The 19,790-nt window shown below is 35.4% G+C and overlaps 1 protein-coding gene across 3 annotated transcripts in view; it reads left to right on the top strand.

Moving 5' to 3' along the window:
- The window catches only part of SMARCAD1 (SNF2 related chromatin remodeling ATPase with DExD box 1), a 42,979-nt gene extending 23,397 nt beyond the window's left edge, over positions 1-19,582 (top strand). Inside the window, exons 10-25 of one of the 3 annotated variants that reach the window (XM_083367817.1) lie at positions 3,708-3,910; positions 4,819-4,909; positions 6,273-6,372; positions 6,496-6,555; positions 6,727-6,802; positions 9,700-9,835; positions 10,668-10,805; positions 11,206-11,301; positions 11,446-11,563; positions 12,062-12,183; positions 14,654-14,842; positions 16,806-16,924; positions 17,100-17,282; positions 18,022-18,131; positions 18,387-18,454; positions 18,881-19,582. In XM_083367817.1, the coding sequence (XP_083223943.1) occupies positions 3,708-3,910; positions 4,819-4,909; positions 6,273-6,372; positions 6,496-6,555; positions 6,727-6,802; positions 9,700-9,835; positions 10,668-10,805; positions 11,206-11,301; positions 11,446-11,563; positions 12,062-12,183; positions 14,654-14,842; positions 16,806-16,924; positions 17,100-17,282; positions 18,022-18,131; positions 18,387-18,454; positions 18,881-18,910 (1,839 nt within the window). In that variant the 3' untranslated portion in view covers positions 18,911-19,582. The remainder of the gene's footprint in view (positions 1-3,707; positions 3,911-4,818; positions 4,910-6,272; positions 6,373-6,495; positions 6,556-6,726; positions 6,803-9,699; positions 9,836-10,667; positions 10,806-11,205; positions 11,302-11,445; positions 11,564-12,061; positions 12,184-14,653; positions 14,843-16,805; positions 16,925-17,099; positions 17,283-18,021; positions 18,132-18,386; positions 18,455-18,880) is intronic. The other 2 variants (XM_083367818.1, XM_083367819.1) reach the window with 2 other exon arrangements.
- The last annotated feature ends 208 nt before the right edge of the window (positions 19,583-19,790 follow it).

Raw genomic sequence — 19,790 nt, 5'->3', positions numbered from 1 at the left:
TGCTGACAGACTATTCAGCTGTCCAGTATTTTTATTACTATGTGATAAGGCAGTGTTTGGGGCGGGAGAGAGTCATACTTTGAAGCGAAATATTAAAAAAATGAAAGTATCCCAGTTTCTTTTTAACAGAGATGTTAAACAATTTTAATTTTAAATGTGAAATTTAAGAGCTGACATGGATTTAATGGTTCATAATTTTATATGTTTTTTTAATTTGAATAATGCATTAATATGCCAAAACAGATTGTAAAGTTACAATTTTCATATGCTACTTTTGCTTTATAAATGGTTCAGTTATCAAGTAAAAATGTTTGCAGCATTTTTAAAAAATATATCTAATAAAAGAATCATAGTGAGTTTATGGAACAGCAAGAATTTGAATTGTGTAGATTAGTGCATGGTTACTGTATGCAAGCATAATCAGATGTAACCCATTGGTTAGTTTTAGATATGGAAAATACATTTTTATAAAATTTCTGTATTAATTATTGCAATTGGCCGCAGATGTCTTTTCAGTAATTAGAATAGTCTAGTAATGAATAGGTATTTTTCCTACCTCATGTTTTAATGCATTTATAGTATATCATACTCCTATCTTGCATTTAGCAAGACATTTCTTACCTTGAAAAGGAATACTATGAAGAGAATGTCTACTATAGCAGAATAACAGAGGTGGAAGGGACCTTGTAGGACTTCTAGTCTAACCCCTGTACTTAAGCAGGAAACCCTGTACCATTTTAGACAAATAGTTGTCCAATCTTTTCTTTAAAACCTACAGGGTTGGAGCACCCAAAACACTTGAAGATAATTTGTTCCACTGGTTAATTGTTCTAACGGTCAAGATACTTCTCCTTTCTAGATTGGTTCTCTCCTTGATTAGTTTCCATCCATTGTTTCTTCTCCTGTCTTCAGGTGCTTTGGAGAATAAGTTGATCCCCTCTTCTTTGTGGCAGCCCCTTAAATATTGGAACACTGCTATCATGTCATCCTTAGTCCTTATTTCCATTAAACTAGACATATCCAATTCCTGCAACTGTTCTTCATATGTTTTAGCCTCCAGTCCCCTAATCATCTTTGTTGGACTTTTCTACACTCTTTCTATTTTTGTATTGTGGTGATCAAAACTGGACACAGTGTTCCTAACGTGGTCTTACCAAGGCATTAGAAAGCGGTAGTAACACATCACATGATTTTGATTCTATTCCTCAGTTAATGCAGCCAAGGACTGTGTTGACTTTTATAGCCATTGAAATTGTTTTAGTTAATGTAATTTAAAACAGCATTTAACAAAATAGTTCATAACAAAATAAACATTTCCTTAAGAAAATAATAGGTTAAGAAATTTAAGATAATATCTACAGTTAAAATGTCAATGGAACTAGAAATGAAAAAGCAACCTGAAATCATTTTTAAAGGGCCAATTGAGTACTTAGATCAAAGTAGGCTATGTATATCTATTACAAAGTTATTCATTGGTTGGTGAACAGGTGATTGAAAAAATTAGCCTTACAAAATCTTTCTGGCCCCAACCTACAAATAAGGCTATTGAGGTACAGTATAGCCTAAGTTGATTGAAAAAATTGGACTTACAACATTTCCCTGGCCCCAAACTACAAATAAGGCTAATGAGGTATATCCTAAGGGGATAAATACATCTGGTCCTTTAGATAACTAGAACACAACCTTTGGCTATATAAATTCTCAGTTTCTTTCCACTTAAGAAATGGAATTGTGTTTAATCTGACTTAAATTTGTGCAAGAATAATGTTTCAGTCATAAGATTTATTTTGAAAAGTGGCTAAAGATGTTCCTTGTTTTTATTTAAGACTTGGGAACAGATGGAGATAATGCAACGTGAAACAAACTGGGTGGTTTTTATAACAGATGGTTTCACTTTAGGTGTAATATTTAAAGATTACAAGTCTTCACATAAATCTGGCCTTTAGGCATTTTAAATAACTATTGAAAATGTTAATTAACTTGTTAAAATATCTTTATAGGTAAAATAAATTCACTTTTAGAAGCTCAATCAATTCAGTCTTTATAGAGAGTTCATCAGAATTGCCAAATAAAAGCCACAACGTTCTAAGAGCTGAAATGCGCTTCGCAATAGGTTACTTAATAATGGATATTATCAGTATAAATTAAATAATTAACATTTTACAAGATTAAATGGAAATCCCGTTATTCTGTTATGTTGCTATAGCAGTCCATAAAATAAGGTGCTTTGCTGTAGTTCATAAGCTTTGTCTAAGTCTAAGAACTCGGCCAAATCAAGTTGCTGCAGCTCTTGTTCCCCAACACAACATTACAGCTGAATTAGAATTAATATTAATTGGTGTTAACTTTTAAACAGGTTTCAAGATTAGAAGGAAGTGTATGTGTCTACTTTCCGTAGCACCTTCCAAGCTTCCTGTTCTATCTGATTTTTAACAAATGTTCAAATGTTAATTTTAAAAAAAGACTAGGAAATAGGCATGCTGCAAATTAAAAAATCTATAGCATCAGCTTTATTTCGAAGAATGCTGTTGGAAACAGATGAACTTTTTAATTCTTGATGTTTCTGTAAGATGCGTTTAACTTATGTTCTTATTATGAATGTGTACAATACCAAGATAAAAATAAAAGACCACCTATTTAGCCTGCATACTATGAAGGAGATTACCTTCTTTAGTAACAGAGAATATGTTTTTTTTAAATTGATTTACAATAATAGATTCAACAAAAGTCTTTATAGTTTTAGGATTAGGAAAATAAATCTTACTTCGCGTTCTGTAGCATATAACAAGTTATTTCCCTGTTTAGACAAGCATGGAGGGTGTTTCTTAATGCTGGAGGCAATGTTAAAACTGCAGATAGATTTCTGACAGGTATTGTCCAGGTTGATTATGTTGGCTTTAAAAGGACATTCCATCTTTTCCAGGTGGGTGGTGAAAAACTTTAGCTTTCAAAACTTGAAAGCAAACTTTAGCTGCTCTTTCTCTTTTAGAAATGATGGTTTGTATATAGCAAGCCTTTGCCAAAGTAATTTATCATTGTGAACCATGGACATAGACCCAAGTTCGCAAATAAGTCCTGTGAACGCTTTGTAGCCCTTTTTGTATTTTTTTATAATTTTGTTAGCTTTGGTTTGGACCAGCCTAATAAATAAAAGCACATCAAAGAACAAAATTAAATATATAGATTTTAACAAATGTTCAGCTTCATATTAATAGCGCCCTCTTTTGTTGAAACATGATTTTACTGTTTTTATATTTTGTAACAATCAAATGTAACAGCTAAAACAATTTGGGAAATACTGTTTTTGATTCGTGGGATCAGTGAATTCATTCTGAAAATGCACAAGAAGATTAATTACTTTATATGTGTTACTATGGGTAGGCCAGAAAACTGATCATATGCTACTCCAATGTTTAATGAATAAGACAATTCATTAAATTATTTTAATAATTAATTAGTGAGTTAATTAAGTTTTGTCTAGTTTTGCTTTGTTTTTGAATTTTTCCTTTTTGTGGTTTGTATTTTAGTGTTTTGAATAAAAATGAAAAGTTAGAATAACCAAAATAATAATAAATAACTTAAATAGTTAAGTTAGAATAACCAAAAAGTCTGAACAGTAAAACTGATGGATTCTCCATACTTAGTTTATTTTGATTTTGTATTTAAACCTAGCAACTTATTTTTTTTTCCTCTTCTCTCTCTGGCAGTTCACAAAAATGAGTAGGACCAATGGCTTGTCAGAAGATATTATTTGGAATTGCAAAATACTACTAAGAGAAAGAGATGTTGTTTTAAAACTTATGAACAAATGTGAAGAGATCTCAAATAAACTGACCAAACAAGTAACAAAGATCACTGGAGATGGAGGTAGTGGATGGAACATTGACCAACCATCCATCCTGAATCCAAGGTTAGCAAGATTGCTTATTAATAAACACAACAACATATACAGAAAAGAAAGATTGTGATATAATGTGGTGGTTAAAGTGCTAGATTAAGAGCAGAGAAACTCACATTCCAGTGCAGCGGTCCCCAACCTTTCTGGCTCTGGATCGGCAATGGGGAGAAGTGATGGTTTCACATGTGTACCCATCGCCTGCAGAAATGGAGTTTTGCACGCTTGTGTGCTCACTCAATGCATGCACAGACTGTTTTCAGATAACTGCAGCTGTGTTTAAATAACTTCCATTAAAATTAAAAGGACTTATTTGTTGGCAGAGAAAGTTGTGAGCATTGCACATCAAGACCTATTATAATTATTGTAAATGCTTTAAAGCATTTAACATATTTTCATGTTCTAATTCAGTGATGGCAAACCTTTTAGACACCAAGTGCCCAAAAACCACCCTGCTGCCCCCCCCCCGCAGGGCCATCTACCGCTTCCACGGCCCACCACAAATCACCCAGGCGGCCCTGCAGCATCATCCGCATAACGGGGCACGAGGGCGGAGTCTGTCCCTGCTGCCTGGCTGCCATGTCCTTAGCGACTCCTCCAGAGGGGGGCTGCTGATGAAGAGGGGGCCGCTGGGGGAGGCAGGGTTGGGGTGACAGCGTGCGTGCCCACAGAGAGGGCTCAGTGCCACCTCTGGCACACGACATAGGTTCACCACCACTGTTCTAATTCATACCAAAACTGTAATGTAATTTACTATTATTTCCCATATTATAGCGGGACAGTTGAGGGCAGCATGATTGTAACACAAAGACAAGTTTTGATTAAGGAATTTTTAGCCATTATGCTACATGTTTGGTAAACTGTAGGTCAGAGGGTTTGAATTCACACAACAGTAATTTGTGTACTTTCTTTTCTATTGTCAGCATGGAACTTAAGCCATATCAGAAGATTGGTTTAAATTGGCTAGCACTTTTGCATAAGCATTCATTGAATGGGATTTTAGCTGATGAAATGGTAAGTTGAAAACATTGTAGCTTTTATTCATACTGAAATAATTTATAATACATGTAGCTGATCCAAAGCCACCAATGAATTTCCATGGATGAGAAAGGACTTAAACATGGGTCTTTTCCAGCCTTAATCTAACTCCTTAACCATTGCATCACACTAGTTAATACAATCTTATGCTTCTATGCAAAAGTGACATATCTGAATGGGTTAGCATGAAGACCTGGGACTAAATCATACTATGAATGTGTTGACTGGGGCATTCCAGATGAGTTTTGGGAAAGAGTAAATTGACTGTCTTCAACTTTGGAAAGGTGACATTAATAGAATCAATATATGAGACTGCAGAATATCAACAGCTAAAGAAACATGAGACTTGAGTTTTATGGACAAAGAAGCAGCAGTTGCCAGGAAGGACCTAGGTCTTTCTTTTAAGTCAAGACATTGCATGAATGAAGAATGAAGAAAAAATTTACCAGTTGTAAATTGTTGTAGATTGTTGTTGTTAGCTGCGAAGTTGTGTCCAACCCATCATGGCCCTATGGACAACGTTCCTCCAGGCCTTCCTGTCCTCTACCATCTTCTGGAGTCCATTTAAGCTCACGCTTACTGCTTCAGTGACTCCATCCAGCCACCTCATTCTCTGTCGTCCCCTTCTTCTCTTGCCCTCAATCTTTCCCAGCATTAGGCTCTTCTCCAGTGAATCCTTCCTTCTCATTAGGTGGCCAAAGTATTTGAGTTTTAGCTTCAGGATCTGGCCTTCTAAAGAGCAGTCAGGGTTGATCTCCTCTAGGACTGACAGGTTTGATCACCTTGCAGTCCAAGGGACTCGCAGGAGTCTTCTCCAGCACCATAGTTCAAAGGCCTCAATTCTTTGGCGCTCAGCCTTTGTTATGGTCCAACTCTCACTGCCGTACATTGCAACTGGGAAGACCATAGCCCTGACTATACACACTTTTGTTGACAGGGTGATGTCTCTGCTTTTTAGTGTGCTGTCTAGATTTTCCATGGCTTTGCTCCCGAGGAGCAAGCGTCTTTTAATTTCTTGGCTACAGTCCCCATCTGCAGTGATCTTGGAGCCCAGGAAAATAAAATCTGTCACTACCTCCATTTCTTCCCCATCTATTGGCCAGGAATTGGAAGGGCTGGATGCCATGATCTTGGTTTTTTTAATGTTAAGTTTCAACCCAAGTTTTGCACTGCATACATTAGAGATGTTGCAAATTATTTGAAGAAGAAAATATTACGTGTGATGCTTTAAAAAGTTTCTCATTTACTTCTAAATACTAAACATTTTACTAAATACTAAATATTTTAGATTTAACAACAGCTATAACAATAATACTATTTTAAATTACTTTTTATATAGGGTTTAGGAAAAACAATTCAAGCAATTGCTTTTCTGGCATATCTTTATCAACTGGGTAATGTAGGTCCACATTTGATCGTTGTGCCAGCATCAACCATAGGTAGGTAAAATCTTGGACCTTTGTGTTAGGAAAAAAGCCAAAGAAATTTAAATATTAATCTGTACATGTGAGTAGATTAATAAAATGCTTCTTTAACAATTTCATGTATTTTTTTAACAATAGATAACTGGGTAAGAGAAATTAACCTGTGGTGTCCTGAACTCCAGATTTTATTTTATTATGGTAAGAAATTGTGTTTCAAAGTAAAACATGTATAGCTAAAGTATAGTTATATGTTTTTATGGCATAATGATGCAAACTGAACTTGTGAATTACAGTCAAATTCATAAGAATGATTTAATAAATTACCTGGAATTACCAAAAAGTCTTAACTCACATTGCATTTTTGCCTAGGATCTCAAGAAGACAGGAGGCATCTCAGAATAGATATCCATAATAAAGTAAAAGATTTCAACGTGATTGTGACAACGTAAGTAGAAATCCATAAAAATTGTAGTTATAATCTAACAAAGTACTTCTTTTCAAGTGTTTCACTTGAGCGTGACACATTTATGCAATATAATATTTTCAAAAAGAGATGTATAACTTCACATACAGTAATATTTCAAACATTTGGTAAAATCCAGAGTTGGTTTGCACAGACCACAAACCGTTGATTGTGGGGAGTTATAAATGAATCTATTCTTTTTTTTTTTAAGGGACGCGGTGGCTCAGTGGGCTAGGACGCTGAGCTTGTCGATCAGAAGGTCGGCAGTTTGGCGAATTGAATCCCGAGTGCCGCGTAACAGAGTGAGCGCCTGTTACTCGTCCCAGCTTCTGCCAACCTAGCAGTTCGAAAGCACGTAAACATGCAAGTAGAAAAATAGGGACCACTACGGTGGGAAGGTAACAGCGTTCCGTGCGTCTTTGGCATCTAGTCATGCCGGCCACATGACCACGGAGATGTCCTTAGACAAGCGCTGGCTCTTTGGCTTTGAAACGGAGATGAGCACCGGCCCCTAGAGTCAGAAACGACTAGCACGCATGTGCGGGGGAACCTTTACCTTAATCTTTTTTAAAAAAAATATTTTATTATTTTTTTATAATTACAAATCTTTAGTGCTTAGTAAACAATGTGTTGTCTGGGTCCACATATTAACTTAATAATACATCTTCCATTCCTACTCTCTATTCTGTTTTTCTAGCCATTTGTAAAAAAGTATCCCATGTTTGAAAGTATTCTGTATCTTCTTTCCCTTTCATTTTCAATGTAAGCCTGTCCATTTCCGCAGTCCAGAATTTTCTTAATTATGTCTTTTTCAGCTGATGTTTCTTCCTTTTTGCAATACTGTGCAAATGTAATTCTCGCTGCTGTTAGTACATGTAATATTAAATATACACATTTTTTATCATAGTTTTCTGTCGTTATACCTAAAAGAAATAGATCCGGCTTAAAATCTACAGGTTTTCTTAACATTTTCTTTAACCACATATTATTTTTGACCAGAATTTTTTTTTTGCTTTAGGGCATGTCCACCAAAGATGGTAGTACGTACCTGGCTTTTGCCTACATTTCCAACAATTGCTAGACATGTTTTTAAACATTTTTGTTAACCTTACAGGTGGTAAATGCCATCTATAAAACATTTTATATAAATTTTCTTTATAGGTTGCTGCCCTGTTATTTTATAGTTTCTTTACCACAGGTTTTGCCATTTTTCTAACTCTACGTTGTGCTCAACGTTTTTTGCCCATGTTATATTGTTTCTTTGACTTGTTCATCTTCCATCTTTAAGTTTAACAAGAAGTTATACAGTTTCTTAATCAATTTTTCATCTGATGACAATAGTATCTGGTCAAACACTGTCTGATCTTTATAAAAACCATATGTTTTGGCATCTTTCTCCTATCTCATTTGCATTTGCAGGTGTGACCACCATGATAGCTCAATGCCCTGTTCTTCCAGTTCTCATTTATTTTGTAGTTTCGCTTCAAGTATTCAAAATGTCCCTATAAGTCACAAGTTTCTCATAGTCATAAATGAATATATTCTTGTAAGCACACCAAATGTAATAGATATAGCATAATCCAAGATTCCTTACTGGTTATATTTTCCCAGTAAGATATTATCTTTAGAGATTTTATTCTGTATATTGAATACAGTAGTGGCCAAAATTGTGGAAATCTTTTGGGAAAAGTGTACAGTAGAAATGCCACCTTTGGTTAAGTTTCCACCAATTTTTCTTCTGATTTCTTTATAACTGTAGCCTTGTTCACTTAATAATACTATTTTACATCGCTTTCTGGGCAACCAGTCAACTCTTTGCACCTTTACTTTAATTTTATTACATTTTACAAGCTCACTAAATGAAAGAAAAAAAAAACCCAACCAACTTGATAGCGATCACATAACACACTGACAAATGTCCTCCTCTCAGCTTCAATACATGTCATCAGTAACTGAATCCTACTATGATCTGATTGGCTCATTGCCAAAACAAGATGACACCTGATTGGCTCTCTAAACATTCATGCTCATTGGCTACAATCAGATGAAGGAAAGCTACCTGATATCAACCTAAGCAAGTTGTGCTTCCTTTTTCTGGTTATTTGGCTATTACCTTTCATAGAATACAATACAGATAATTGAACAAACCTATGTTGCATTACATTCTTGATTAAATTATCTTTCCATTGATATATAATTTTATGGTACTAATCCCCAAAAAAGTGTTATTATTAGCCATCAAACCTCAAAAATACACTTTTCCCAGAAGGTTTCCACAATTTTGGCCATTACTGTACACTGCAGGTATAGGTGACCCAAATGGGATCAGCAACGCAGTCATTAAGCAATGTGTTTGCTAAGTGAAAAATCATATGACCATGTCTGAGCTCAAGATTTTACACATACTAGCTGACTAATAGCAAAGACATGATTGAGAGACACATTGGGAAGATCATAAATGCAAGCATTGATCACAAAGTTACTATTTCATCACCATTGTAACAGTTGCTGTTCAAAGCAGTCATTAAGCAAGGACTACATGTAATGCAAAAATAGTTGTGCATATTGTGCCAAAGTGTTGCATACCAAATTGAACCAAAGGCAAATATAATATTGAAGCTGTTGCAACTACAGTTCAAATACTCCTAGGAATTTTGTTTTTTCAGGTAATAGTTCTTAAAACTTGCTAGAGTTAAATAGCTCTTTCATTCAAGCGTGCATTTTCTTAAACAAGAAACATGCATTATCATGCTATCATAACTGACTTAATGAGTGCTAGAATATATATTTGTGTGTGTATGTATATATATATATATAAAATCAATAAATTTATGCATGTTTGTAAAGCAAAATACACTCATAGTTTGTTCTCTTGATAGGTATAACTCTGCAATTAGTAGTCCAGAAGATCGTAATCTGTTTCGCAAGATGAAACTTAATTATGCAATTTTTGATGAAGGTCATATGCTAAAAAATATGGGTTCCGTACGCTATCAGCATCTGATGACAATTAATGTAAGGCACTGATTGTTTCTTTACTCTTTCTTTACTCTTGATGCTTTTTCTCAGTTATGATTTACATGTTCAAGTTTCACTAAATGTTACATCATAAATAAAATATTTTAATAAATAGTCTGTTTCTCATTTTACAACATTAAATTGCAATCCTGTAAACAGTTATCTAATTGAATTCTATAAGTATACAATAAGCCTTAGGTCTAAATATAGAAACTAAAGCCATACGTGGCATAGGACTTGTCTGTCTTGCACAACCATCTCTTCTTATCATCTCTTCCTGTCCCACAAGGTTGTATTGAGTAGAAAAAAACATTTTTGAAACAATGCCACCTAATGTGATCTAAGCCATGGCTTCTCTGTTACTGTATCTGTTCTTTGGAATAAGCCCTTCCAATACCGTGTCTGTATGCTTTAACACCAGCCTCTCTTACGTATTGATTATGGTTTTGATTTTCTTGGGGTTTGTTTTTACACCTTTTTATTGCATGCATTGCAGAGTTACAAATTATGAGTGCGGTAGCTTTATTCATTTTTTAAATAGACACTCATCATGCATGCATACTATTGTGATTAACTGCATAGCAAACTCTGGCAGCTATTATCTGTCAAATGACAAAAAGAGTTACAATTTTCACTGTATTGTTTCACTTGGGTGACATTTAAGGCTATTTACAACTTCCTGGTTTTAAATATTGTAGGCTAGTTTTAAAATGTGTAATTGACAATATTGCATTTCTCAACAGTGAGGTGAAACTCATAATATAATGTTTTAGCAAAGTGATGATTTAATGTTTCATCTTCTAATCACTGCTTATTTTTATCAAAACAGGCAAAAAATCGTTTTCTGCTAACTGGGACTCCTGTTCAAAATAATCTTTTAGAACTTATGTCCCTATTGAATTTTGTAATGCCACACATGTTCAGTAGTAGCACCAGTGAAATTCGAAGGATATTTTCTTCTAAAGCAGTAAGTGTATTTTGTATGTGTTTTTATTGTTTTGAAATGAAGATGAAGATGAAATGAAAATGAATATGATTATTGAAATGAAATGAAATGAAAATGAATATGATTATTGTTAATATTGCATTGTATATTTGAAGGTAATTTTAAAACATAGTTCAGAAAAATCATCATGTAATCTTCAAATTTGCAACTGTAGATACTGTTCTGTACAATAGTAATCATTTTAGTAATTGTCATAACCACATTGTAACTGGACATGCACATACTGTCATGTAACAGTGGTTTGTTTAATAAAAATGACTGGATTCAAACTGTATTAAACTAAACTAAATTAAAACGGAACACATTAACTTGCTTTGGCTGGGAGTATGAAATGCTCTTTATGTGTATGATTTTTTATTAGAAAGCATCTGAGGAGCATAGTATATATGAAAAGGAGAGAATTGCACATGCAAAGCAGATAATAAAACCATTCATCTTGAGAAGAGTAAAAGAAGAGGTATGTCTTCACTCTGCAATGAAAAATAATTATTTCATACCAGGTTACCATACTTAAGTATACAGTAGCTTCCAGATTTATATCTGTGGATCTACATGTAAGTTTGTTCTCCTAATACATAGAATTTTGGTCTTGGTCTGCCAGGTGCTGCAGCAACTACCTCCCAAAAAAGACATTGTTGAGTGGTGTGAAATGTCTGAGAAACAGGAACAACTATATCAAGATCTTTTTAGCTGCCTTAAGAAATCTATGGATGGTCAAGGTATGAATGCATATAAATAATTCTCAGTGATTTTTCTTTTGTACGAGGAACAAAAACACCGGGCTCTGCTATTTTTTTTTAGTTAAGGTAAAGGTTCCGCCGCACACGCTTGCTAGTTGTTTCCAACTCTAGGGGGCGGTGCTCATCTCCGTTTCAAAGCCGAAGAGCCAGCGCTTGTCTGAGGACGTCTCCGTGGTCATGTGGCCGGCATGACTGGACGCCAAAGGCGCACGGAACGCTGTTACCTTCCCACCGTAGCGGTCCCTATTTTTCTACTTGCATTTTTACGTGCTTTCAAACTGCTAGGTTGTCAGAAGCTGGGACGAGTAACAGGCGCTCACTCTGTTACGCGGCACTCGGGATTCGACCCGCCAAACTGCCGACCTTCTGATCGACAAGCTCAGCGTCCTAACCCACTGAGCCACCGTGTCCCTTTTTTTAGTTATATCTGTAAAAAAAGACTTTTTAATTAACATAAATACCTGTGTCTGTTCATAGAAAAAAATTCTGAAATGGGTAATGTCATGATGCAACTAAGAAAAATGGCTAATCATCCTCTCCTACACCGCCAGTATTATACCTCTGAAAAACTTAAAATCATGTCAAACCTCATGCTCAAGGTAAGAAATAGATGCATTTGGTTTTGTCATAAGGTGCATTTGCCCCAGTGGGATGGGTGGTGTATAAGTGTGTGTGTGTGTGTGTGTGTGTGTGTGTGTGTGCGCACACATACACACACACACAGACACACACACACACACACACACACACACACACACTAGTGGCCAAAATGCTTTGGGAAAAGTAAAAGTGTACAGTAGAAATGCCACCTTTGGTTAGGTTTCCTCCAATTTTTATTCTAATTTCTTTATAACTGTAGCTTTATTCACTTAATAATACTATTTTACATCACTTTCTGGGCAACCAGTCAACTCTTTGCACTGTTACTTTAATTTTATTATGTTTTACAAGCTCACTAAATGAAAGAACACAAAAAAACCCAACCAACTTGATAGCGATCACATAACGCACTGACAAATGTCCTCCTCTCAGCTTCAATACATGACATCAACTGAATCCTACTGTGATCTGATTGGCTCATTGCCAAAACAAGATGACACCTGATTGGCTCTCTAAACACTCATGCTCATTGGCTACAATCAGATAAAGGAAAGCTAACTGATATCAACCTAAGCAAGTTTTGCCTCCTTTTTCTGGTTATTTGGCTATAACTTTTCATAGAATACAATACAGATAATTGAACAAACTTATGTTGCATTACATTCTTGGTTAAATTATCTTTCCATTGATATATAATTTTATGGTATTAGTCAAAAAATAGTGGTGTCATTAGCCATCAAACCTCAAAAAATACACTTTTTTCCACAATTTTGGCCACTACTATACATTTGTCCAGTTTGCTCACAATTTGATTTCTGGCTTTAGTGCAGTAGTTAATAGGTAATGTCTGTCTCCCTGCACGGTCAAGACAAATTCAGAAGGTTCTACATTTATTAATTTCACTTTACATGGGCACCAATTTCCCCAATTCAATTTTGGGACGGTAACAGATTAAACTATAATATAAATACAAAGTTTATTTTAAAAAAAACATTATTCCCACCTGACTAAACTAAAGTGACAGCCAAACGAAGCATTCACCAATAGCATCAGCTCAATTACTCTTCTGGTCTACATACTTATGAAATCACTCAGGTTATAAGGAGAGCAGAGTTAAAGCAGCTGAACCTCAGTCTTCCAGAACATTGGCATGGCTAAGGAAAGGGCATGTTTCCCAAGTCCTACTAGATGGCAATCCGTAGTAGATGGGACCAAAGCATGTCCAATCTAATGGAGAGAAATCATGGAGAAGGTGATCCCTCAAATACTCTGTTCCCATGCCATGTAATAGTAATACTTCATAGATAATTACAAGCACTTGACTTGCACCCATAAACAAACTGGAGCCCAGTGAAGCTCATAAAGCAAAGATATAACATGAGCAAAGTAACACACATCCATAATTGTTTGCATTGCTGCATTTAGGACCAATTGAACCTTCTGAATGTTGTTCGAGAACTGTACCGTATAGAGCACATTACAGTAATCTACTCGGAAAGTGACCAAAGCATGAGTAAATCAAGCATGTTGCTTTCTGATCCAGGAAGGGGCTTAGTTGATACACAGCACAAAGCAGAGCTAAGACCCTCCCCCCCACACCCCCTTCACAGCTGCTATCTGTTCTTCAAACGGAAGTCATAACTGCAGGAGGATTTCAAATTGCACACCCATTCTGTCCAGGGTAGGGGAACATAATCTAATATTAAGGTGGAAAATCACCAGATCCAGGAGGCCCCAACATTCAAAGCTCCTCTATCTTGGTAATGTTGGGCTGAAGTCAGTTTATCCCTATCCAGACTCCAACTGCATCCAGGTACTGAAGCAAAGCCTCCATAGTATCACTTGGCCAGGCCATGGCAGAGATTCACAGATGAATGAATATTGATAACTGTACTATAGAATAAGTATGACTTGTTTTTCAAGGATGCATTCGCCACACATAGTATTTTAAAAGTATGGCTTGAAGTTGAACAGATGTTTATGTTCATGTTACACCATAGTATAACAGAAAGCTGTCTCAACCATTCCCATCTCATCGGTAATCCCAATGAAATTCTCCCTGAAATATAGTTGACATTTTTTTTAAAAAAAATGTTAGTTAAAGCCAAATCTGAGAAGTAATCATGGAAAAGTGAATAGTGCTACTTCATATTTCAGATTATACCAATAGTCTTCTAAAAAGGAGGATATTTGTTGCTCAAGGTTGATATGAGGGGTCCTTGATGCTCTCTGAGCTTGCTTTTTTCTTGCAGACGTTTCATTACCCAAGTAGATATCATCATCGGTGCTAGCACTGATGATGTTACCTACTGTAGTTTGGATAATGAAATGTCTGAAAGAAAACAAGCTGAGAGCTCCAGAGAGTCATCTAAAAATTTGGACTGTGGGATAAAATTAATTACAGGACAGTAGATGTGTATTGCATGTTAAAATTATTCATTTGCAAATAATTTAAAATTGTTGTTTTAGGAGCCTACACACTGTGAAGCAAACCCCGACCTTATTTTTGAAGACATGTGTGTGATGACTGATTATGAACTGCATTTGCTTTGCAAACAGTACGCAAATATTCATGACTTCAAGCTTGAAATGGATCTACTTTTGGATTCTGGAAAATTTAGGACACTTATACGTATTTTATCAGATTTTAAACAAAAGGTGCGTCCTACATACCAATACCTTTTGATATACTAACCTTTACAAATATATGAGTTGTTTTCAGCTGTAAACTATACTGACAAGAAACACATTTTAGAAAACAATAGGCATATTAATTAAAATGTGGGAAGCTCTCTTCAAATTTCTCATCTTTGAAGGTTCTTTGAAAACAAAATAGATACAACATTAACCAGAGCTAAAGAGCAGCAGTTGCTCTCAATACCCTTTATCTATGTTTGTCATTAACCATGGCTAAAAGTCCTGCCTGCTCACAATTTACCCATGGCTAGTGTAACATGTGCATAGGGACTCTTCATCAGGTAGGTCCCTGAAATGTTTGCGAGAAAAATAGTGTATTGGGGGAAAGGGGGAAATGCAATTAATGCCTAAATGAGTTTTATTATACATTTTATAATGTAACGAAATAGGCCTGTTACGGCTGCCTTAACTAGAGGAGAGGTGAGAGGGAGATTGGTGACAGCTAATTGTTGGTTATAGAACTAACGACCAAAGGAAGTGAGGTTCAGAGCTAAGAAATCTAGTTTTCTAATCGTTGAGAACCTTTTTGGAAAATCCTTAAACCAGGGATCCCCAAACCCCGGTCCGTGGACCGGTAGTGGTCCACAGCATGCCAGCAACTGGTCCGCACAAATAAAGGCCCCATCCGCGGGATGCAGGCAACACACAAACTACGTACCCTCCGGGCCACAGAAAAACCTCTCTCCATGGAACCGGTCCCTGGTGCCCAAAAGGTTGGGGACTTCTGTCTTAAACCAACTGGATTCTTTTTGAAGCTATGCAGTGTATATTTCAAAAGCGGAGTCTAATTTCACGCTACTAACTTACTTTACTGGGAAAGAATCTATTGAAAGTTGACATTAAGTGTTTTTATTCCTGTAGTAAACATTTTAATTTTGTTTACCTAATGAGTTCTGCCTCAAAGCAATGTCAATCCCAGGCTGGATTGATTCTTAGTTTCTGTATGATAACAGAATGTGTAATGTTTGAGAATTTATAACTAATAAATGTATTAGTTTTAAACTAATAACTTTCTGACCCCTTTACCAAATAACATGATGGGAAATGTCTCAGATCAAACTCCTAAGTTTTAAAGACAAAGTAGGTGTATTCTTTTGAAGAAAAGACAAGTCTGCATATGTGACAAAAGTGTAAATAACTTTTGTAGTAATTTGCTACCGAGTATTCCAAAATTGAAACATAAAATCTTCTTTAGAAAATATCTATACATTTAAGTTTATATTCAGATCATATTTTTCTGCTATTTAAACTACAGAAAACTAACCTGTTCCTAAAGTATTAGACCAGGGATGTCAAACTGCTGGCCCACGAGCCAGATGTGTCACGCCAAAACTGTGCCCACCCCATTGTTGGCAATGTGAAAAAAGTTGTGATATGTCACATCACATGACATTGCAAGTTTGACACCCGTGTATTGGACTCTTTCTGTGTTTTATTAGCAGTGTATTATTGTTGCATCCCATAGAGCAGGCATGTCACACTGCCGGCCCACGGGCCGGATGCATCACGCCGAAACTGCGCCAACCCCATTGCTGGCAATGGGGAAAAAGTTCCGATAAGTCACACGACATCACGTGACGTCACGAGTTTGACATGCCTGCCATAGAGTTTTGCTTATGTCCTAAGTTACAATTCTTCAATAATTCTTATTAGCCACTGCTTATACATAAATTACAGCTGACAAAGACACACTGTCCATTTCATGATCAAGTGAAGCCATCACATTGGCTGTTTTGTCCCTTGAAAACAATAGACTAGTTTGGCTCTCCACTTAATAAGCCTGTTAAATATTTGAATCCTGGATTTCAGATGCATTGCTTAGTTTTAAATTCAGCATATGTAGCATAAAGCAGCTTTAATATTTGTGTACTTGGCTTTCTGATGTAAGTAGCTTTTAAATTAACTGTATTCCTTTGTCCATTAGGGTGACAGAGTTGTCTTGTTTAGCCAATTTACCATGATGCTGGACATCTTGGAAGTTCTCTTGAAACATGAGCAACTTCGCTATCTTAGACTGGATGGAAAGACACAGATCTCTGATAGGTAAGAGCCTATCTGCTGTATGAGATTTCCTTTATACATGCTTTGATGCTATGCTCAACAAATGAATGTGTACGTGTGCCAGGTTTTATGATATGACCAACTATTAGGAGATTCATTTTAAAAAAAGACTATTTGTGCTAAAGAATGCATTGCTTTTTCTTTCTTTTTTTGATAGGATACATTTGATAGATGAATTCAATTCAGATATGGATATATTTGTTTTCTTGCTTTCAACTAAAGCTGGGGGGCTTGGGATTAATTTGACTTCAGCCAACGTGGTAATTCTCCATGATATTGACTGCAATCCTTACAATGACAAACAGGCTGAAGACAGATGCCACAGAGTTGGACAGACGAGGTATGGATTGATAAAAAAAAACCTCCCAATTTTAAAAAGTGCTGATTTTATTATGATTAATTTGGTGTACTGGTGTGATACCTTAGTTAGAGATAAAACTTTAAACTGGTTCATTTGTTCTTCTTTTTTAAGCCTAAATAAGACTTTTTTAAAGTCTCAGACTATTATAAGAATTATCTGTCCATACATCCATCTTCACATTGTTGCCTAGCAACACTTACCCCATTTACATAAGTTAAATTTGATTTTATATTTCTAGTGTAAGCCAATCTTGTTGTTTTTTTTGTTATTCCTTTACTTTTGAGACCAAACCATAGTTTCACTTCATTGAAATTATGGAGATAGCAGCAACACAAGAAGAGATACAAAGGCAGGCTTTAGATCACTGCTTAAAATAACTCATTTTTTTGGTAAAATATTTTTATGAGTATAGGAATTCCCAATATTAAAGTTGTTTTGCATTTTTTGTCTGACACTGCATGTATGATATATGCCTATGACATGTAACTGCATGTATGTTACATGTATGCATCACAGTTCTAATCCATAGCTGCTGTCACTATATGTTTGTCTTTGCATGAGTAAGATGGGTCACTCGTACATTGCTGCAAAATAAACCAGCTTCATTTTCTGTAAAATTATGCCAGAGGGAAAATAATATACTTTTAATAAACTATAAATACTGTTTACATAATTATATGAATAAATATTTGATGTGGTTTGGTTTTATTTTGTTTAGAGAAGTGCAGGTTATTAGGCTTATAAGTAAAGGGACCATAGAAGAATCCATGCTCAAAATCAGTCAGCAGAAGTTAAAATTAGAGCAAGATATGACAGCAACAGATACAGGTGAGTCCTTGCAGAATATTTTTAGTATGCTAAAAAGATTGGGTGCACAAGTGTGTGAGATAGAAAAAATATATATTTATAAAATCAAAGAACTACGGAAATAATAAGCATGTCATCAAATCTGTTTTTATAGAAAATAAAAGGAATGTGGAAATAATAAGCATGTTGTCAATCTATTGTTGCTTTTGTAGTTTTACTTTTTATCTGTTTATCTGCAAATGTTTTATGATCCAAGCTAGTATTTCTTTTTCATAGATCTCTTTGTCATGCTGTCCACTATTGAAAACCAATTTGTACAACAGGATGCAAAAGTATACATAAAAGTAAAATTTACCATTGGCTATACATAGGTATTTGATGTGGCCAAAGTAACTTTTAGAGTAGTATTTTGGCCTTGTTGGCTTGCTCAAACACTTGAGTTCCTGATTATTGTAACTTATGCCAGCTACCATATTGGATTACAGCTAAGTCAGATATATCAACAAGATTAATCAGAATAATAACTATTTTGCAAAACCCCAAGAGTAAGCTGGAAAACAGATTAAATTGCACCAGTAATTTGCAAATAAATGACCAAGCAAATTTTGCATTCGTTGTTTTAAAAACTATAATATTCCATTGTGATAATATTCTCATGTTCAGTTAGCAGGATTGTAGGAATAATATTTTAGTTGCATTGGTTGTAACTATTAACTTGAATGAAATGTTCTTTGCACATGAAAATCTGACATATTTCTTTAATTCTACAGGAGAAGAAGGAGCCATTCCAGCAGATATAGCAACACTATTAAAAACATCATTAGGTCTCTAATGCTAACAGAAAGAAAAGCAATGCAGGGTTTGTTTGTTTTTTGAGGGGGAAAAATGGTGCTTCAATAAATTTTTGTTATTAAATACATTTGTATGAACATTTATAACTTTTTAAAAAAATCTTCTTGTATTGGTCATGGAATAGCATTTTTCCCACTACCAGTACTCAAAATTAAAATATACAGATGCCATAAAAATGTAGTGCATAAAATGCCATCTGTACTGTTTTACCAAGGCAGTTTTTAATAAGGACCCTAGTTTTAACAAACTGCTATTGGTTAAAGTGGTTGCATATTTTTGTAATTATTTCTACCTCTAAATATAAATATTATATATATATAGATATATATATATATATAGAAACTTGTCTATTTCACTGGATGTGTGGTTTTTTTTACATGTGCCTTATTTGAAATGCCCATATTTGTTGTCTCTTGGTTTGTTTTCATTTGAAGTACTGTAATGTTTTATATCAGATTGTTCACATAATAAAAATATTAATCTTAATTCTGTTTTGTTAAATGGTTCTTTTAAAAAAGGAAAAAGAAACAGGAAAGAAAAAGGAAAGAGAAATATAAATCCCTCATATTTTATTTTATCTATGATAGCTTTTACATTAGGGCCTTCCTTATAGTGATGATTTAGAACAGGGGTGTCAAACTCAATTTCATTGAGGGCCGCATCAGCATTGTGGTTGCCCTCAAGGGGCCGGGTGGGTTTGGCCAGGGTGGGCGTGGCCTACTGGGTGGGTGTGGCTAGACTGTATGGCCTACTGGGTGGGCGTGGCCAGCTCTACATCGTTTGCATCAAGGGTGCCTATGGGGGCCTGGGCAGGAGTGGGACAGATCT

This window comes from Vipera ursinii, assembly GCF_947247035.1.
Source record: "Vipera ursinii genome assembly, chromosome: 7".
Taxonomy (NCBI): domain Eukaryota; kingdom Metazoa; phylum Chordata; class Lepidosauria; order Squamata; family Viperidae; genus Vipera; species Vipera ursinii.
This window is presented reverse-complemented; position numbering and strand designations above follow the sequence as displayed.